Below are 5,097 nucleotides of genomic sequence, written 5' to 3' on the forward strand. Positions count from 1 at the left end.
TCAGTGAGGTAATAAAACCCATCTCCCCTCATTTTTTTTTTTTTTGGCTTTTGGTGAGAATTAAACTGTGATAAGGACACCCAACTCCTGGGCACACCTGTTTTGCTGTTTTGGCAAAGGCACACATCAGAAGGGCCGCCCTGTTGAGCTCAAGTTGTGCCCCCTGCTTCTGTCAGAAAGCAGACACGTGGTTCCGTTCTCAGAGGGTGGCTTTCCACCAGCCTTTTCTCAGTTCCTTTTCGCAAGAAGAGCTCAGAATCACCACAAGGAAACGAATCCCCAAGATGAGCTTCCCATATAAGAGTTTAGCCAGTTTCTTTCTGCTTTTCAGCTTTTCTGCCAAAGGTGAGTTGGTGTGTCAGTCTGCACTGTCACTGTGAGATACTTTTTTAGGACGTCCTGAAATGAGCACAAGAGTTAAACTGTTCACAGCCCAGCATTTTCTGGCAGAATCTTGACACCTCAGTAACTGTTTTACTTTTTCTTTTTTCTTTTTTTGGATCGAACTCAAGACCTCTCCCATGCCAGGCAGGTGTGTGCCTCTGAGCTAAATCCCTGGCCCCGTTTTGCTTTTTATAGGTTCAGCCCTCAAAGATAGGGTCATCTGGAGTACCTTGGATCAAGACATAAACCTGGATATTCCCAATTTTCAAATGAGTGACCTCATCAATGAGATACGCTGGGAAACAGAAGGCCGCAAGATTGCACATTTAAGAGGCAAGAAACTGTATCAGTTAAATAAAACATATGAAATATTGCCAAGTGGAACTCTGAAAATCAAACATCTGGAGAGAAGTTTTAACAACATCTACAAAGTAATCATCTACAATACAAGCGGAACAAGTGTGTTGCATGAAGAATTTCATGTAAAGATTCAAGGTAAGCCTGCCCTAATTTTCTTCATTTCAGTGTGGGTGCTATTTAGCAAGTTGGGAAATCGCATTTATAAAATATCCCCAGCCCCGGCCCCTGCCTCTGGAGAGGCTTTCAAGTAAATCTAACGAATCTTCCCGACTCCGTGGAGACCTGAGTCTGGGGTGTCTGTGACGCGGGAGAGGGACTCACAGGGCAGAAGTCCCAGCTAACAGAGCCTCTGAGCTGCTTGCAGCTCTCTCTCTTTAGGGGGCTGCAGGGCTGTGGGGCTGAGCGGAGAACCTCGGGGAAGGTGGGACTCATCAGAAAGGGCAAAGCTGGGCCGTGGAGGAAGTGGCTGCCCCAAGTGGGTGATGAAGGTGTGAACTAGATGTGTCCGGGACGGAGAAGCTGCCCAGAGAGTAGTGAGTCTTTTGTCTCCAGAGCCTATTCCAAGCCAGGATTCCGTGGCAGGGAAAGGGCTGGAAGCAATAAACACAAGGATGCACTCACTGCCTTTGTTTCTGATCTGCTCAGCGTCACAGCAGTTGAGGTAGGAAGTGACTTGGTGGATACGTGCAGCAAATAAACCAGACGGTCTGCACTTGTGCTGCGAGGGAAGAGCAGATTAGATGGCGAGATGCGAGGTGGGAGACCAAGTCCGAAGCTGCTGCTGTAACCCAAGCAAAGTGAGGAAGGGCCGTAGGGGGTTCGGAATCCCTGAGAACAACAGGGATGCCTCTAGGAGTCATCTGCGCCCGGGGCCCATCCTAGACGAAGGGTATCAGAATTCCGGCACGAAGCCCACATGTGCGCAGTTCCTCAAGTTCCCAGGAGGTTCCAGGGAGCAGCCAGAGTTGGTAGCGCTGGCCTGGACTCCAGGGAGCTGTGACAGGAGGAGGGCTGCGTCTCCCTAAGGCTGTGTGTAGGGAAGGGGAGGGCAAGGCGGCTTGGGTGAACGTGAGAGGGAGAGACGGGGCGGCGGCGATGCCCCTGCAGTTTGAAGTCCAGCAAGCAGCGAAGAGAAAGCTGCACTTGGCGTGGAGAGGCAGCCAGCGCCCCCCATGTGAGCATTTTCTGTGGCAGGGCCCCTCCTCCTACCTCGGGTTGCCTGCCCCATCCCCAGCAGCTTATCACAAGGGGCCCCTTTCCTACCCTAGGACGGCAACCCGAGCTGGAGAGCAGCAGCATCTAGAAGTGGGGTGGCGGTGGGGTGGCTCTGCGTGCAGCTCGGGAGACCCATTGCGAACGTGAGCCTTGAAAGGGGCACATACTGGTGTGCTCACATTCGTGTCACCATGAGTATCATGGGGCTGATAAGAGGGAGGCATCAATATTGCTTTGTGGCAATATTTAGGTCTCCCACCAACTCTGAGAGCTGGTAATTGTGCGCCACTGTTGTCTGTAACGAAACAGCCCTTGTCAGAAATGCCTCGTCCTGCTTCCCACTGTGGGACAGGATTCACACCCAGGGCTTCTGTTTGCACAAGTGGTGACACTCTTCACCCTTCGAACAGCTTCGTTGTGACATGTAACCCACACGCCATTTAAAGTGTAAAATGCTTTTGTGTATTCAGAGTTGTGCAACCACAGTCACCACATTCAACATCTTCACTCCTCCAGGGGAAGCCTGGTCCCCATTAGCCAAGAGTGAGTGGCCTGGCTGCGGTGTGTGTCCACAGCACACCAGTTTGTGGCCTGGCCACCCTTACTTGTCACTCGGACTTGGCCAACTCCTGTCTGCTCTGAATCTATTTTCCTGAAACAGGTTAAGTATCCCTTATCTAAAATGTTTGGGATTAGGATTGTTTCAGACACTGGATTTTTGGACTGGGATACTCAACCTTTTAACTTGAAGGATATTCCACGAGGCAGCGTATGCAAAAAAGTGCCCAGAGTCCCTGGGGCATGTGCTGTTTGCTCCCTGCTGAGGTCCTCCCATCTCGGTCTCCCCTTAGACCTCACAGGTTCAACCCTGACACCTGCATTGCCCTCCTGGGGCAGCTGTCCTGATGGCCGGCCAGGCTGAGGAAGTCCCCTTAAAAGCAGTGGAGGAGGATTAATGCTAGTGGCAGGAATGGAGCGGTTCTCGTTTCTAAGAAGGCTATAACAATCCGCCCCTATCGATCAGGTCATGCCACTTATGAAAGCTGTCTGACAGTAAGGATAAGTGCAAAGCTCTCGCTTCATGAGATTCGTCACTGTGTTATTTGCACTAGTAAAACACTGAAATGGATGTAGAAATCTCTAGCAGAGAAACTTACCAAGGAAACGAAGAGCGTATCACTTAAAAAGATGGTGGAGATGTGCATTCATTGATGCTCACAAAAGAAAGAACCTTGTGACCGCATACTTTCATAGTAAGGAGAAAACAGGCTCTAAGATCCCCTCGTATAGTTTTAATTTTAAAACATTGTATCATCAATACATATATGCATAGACAATGTCTAGTATCAAAATATTAATAAGTATTGAGTGGATAGTAGAGTTGCTGGTGGTTTCTCATTTTCTTTCAGTCTTTTTCATATTTTATAAATTTGTACAATGATTGGACTGTCACTGTTACGAAGAAAGACTTTTTTCCATTCTGAAGACAAAGACCGACCCAACTCCTAGACCATATACTACTTTGTTGTGTGTTGGTGTTACTTTTTCATTTTCTTAACTCTGAGTTACCCGGAATTGCACAGAATTTCCAGGTGGGAAGTGAACTCTACTTCTGCAGGCCTGTGTATTGGAACAGAAATGAAATTAGACTGGGATGGCAGACGGGGAGGATACTGGCGTCAGAGGAATCTTGGAAAAATAAGCTGTCTGCTTAAGGGATGAAGAGAGGCTATAAAGAGAAAGGTGGCAAGTCTGGGAAACAAAATAAAGGATGAAAAACACAAAGAACAAAAGAGAAGGAAAGCAGTCACTTAACTAGACCTAGGGATGCCAGTGTGGGGCTGTTCTCTTGTGATGCACCCTTTAATGTTTCCATACTAGAAAAGGAGAGGGGAGGAGTTTCTGCTGTGAGTGTAGGAACCAGCACTAATGAATGCAGAATGTTTTCCTTATTCTCTCTAGTCTTTAAGCAGCTCTGGGCTAGGGGAGGGCAGAGCCCAGTTCCTGGTCTCCAGGCTGGTGCCCCTCCTCTCCAGTGCCTCGAGCTCCTTGGGCACCCAACCCTCACACCCCCGCCTGCCCTCGGCTCCCAAGACCCTGGCACGGGGAGGGGAGGGTGGCTGACCAAGGTTCCATGCTGCAGAATAAGACCCTGCCAGAGCCCTGCTCCTGGCTGCTGAGGAAGGAAGCACTGTGCTCTTCAAGCTTCTTGGGTAACTGGAGGTCAGGACACCGATCCTCTTTCCTGCACTCCTGGAGGTGGACTCACAAGGGTAGGCTTCTCTCTTGATCTGCCTTTTTTCTACTGGGTGCCCTAAGGCCACTCACCCAACCTCTCAGAGTTTTGGCTCTTTCACCTACAAATAGGAAGAAAAACACCAGCCCCTCTGGTACAATTACGTAACAGAGCAGAGAAACATTTTTAAGGGACACACAGAGCATAAACATTAGATGTGCTCTACTTTTTACTGTTACAATGTATCTGTGAACTTCCCAGAAATCACTTTGCTCTGAAGTATGTAAATAAAGTCAAATAAATAATGAGTTTTAAACACTGCAAGCAGTCTTTGAAATTGTTCCCTGGCTCCAAACCAGGCAGTGGTTCCCATTCGTCTAGATAGGAGGTCCGTAAAAATCAGAGAATTGCCTAACAAGAATTGGATCTTTATTTTCTTTTCAGAGACGGTCTCAAAGCCAGAGATTTCCTTGAATTGTAGCAACAGGACCTTGACCTGTAAGGTAGTGAACGGAACTGACCCTAGTTTATACCTGTACCAAAATGGGAAATACCTCAAGAAAGTTTCCAAGAAAGTCGTCACGTACCAGTGGACAGAGAAGACTGCGGCTTTCAACTGCACAGCAAGTAACAAAGTCAGTGAAGAATCCAGGGTAGTGGCTGTCAACTGCTCAGGTGCGTGGCAGGCGTGGCAGGATGTCCCAGGGTCCCCTCACGCAGCAGGCCAGGCACACAGACATGGGTGCAGGTGCCTGGGCTGGGACGAGGCAGCTTTGGCTTAGGATTAGAAGTGAAAAATGGACCTCTTTCTCCTGGATGCCCTCAGGGAAAGCCTTTGAGGAGGTGATGCTTTCTGCCTACTCATTCTGGGAGCCTTCTCTGAACACTTCCCCCCCCCCCCC

At 49.0% G+C, this 5,097-nt stretch overlaps 1 protein-coding gene across 1 annotated transcript in view; it reads left to right on the plus strand.

Annotated features, from left to right (window-relative positions):
- The first annotated feature begins 202 nt into the window (after nt 1-202).
- Nucleotides 203-5,097, plus strand: part of Cd2 (CD2 molecule) — an 11,167-nt gene continuing 6,272 nt past the window's right edge. Inside the window, exons 1-3 of the mRNA XM_010631197.3 lie at nt 203-345; nt 580-879; nt 4,640-4,870. Of these exons, the coding sequence (XP_010629499.1) occupies nt 285-345; nt 580-879; nt 4,640-4,870 (592 nt within the window). The 5' untranslated portion in view covers nt 203-284. The remainder of the gene's footprint in view (nt 346-579; nt 880-4,639; nt 4,871-5,097) is intronic.

This window comes from Fukomys damarensis, unplaced genomic scaffold (genome assembly GCF_012274545.1).
Source record: "Fukomys damarensis isolate Sample0158 unplaced genomic scaffold, DMR_v1.0_HiC HiC_scaffold_33, whole genome shotgun sequence".
NCBI lineage: Eukaryota > Metazoa > Chordata > Mammalia > Rodentia > Bathyergidae > Fukomys > Fukomys damarensis.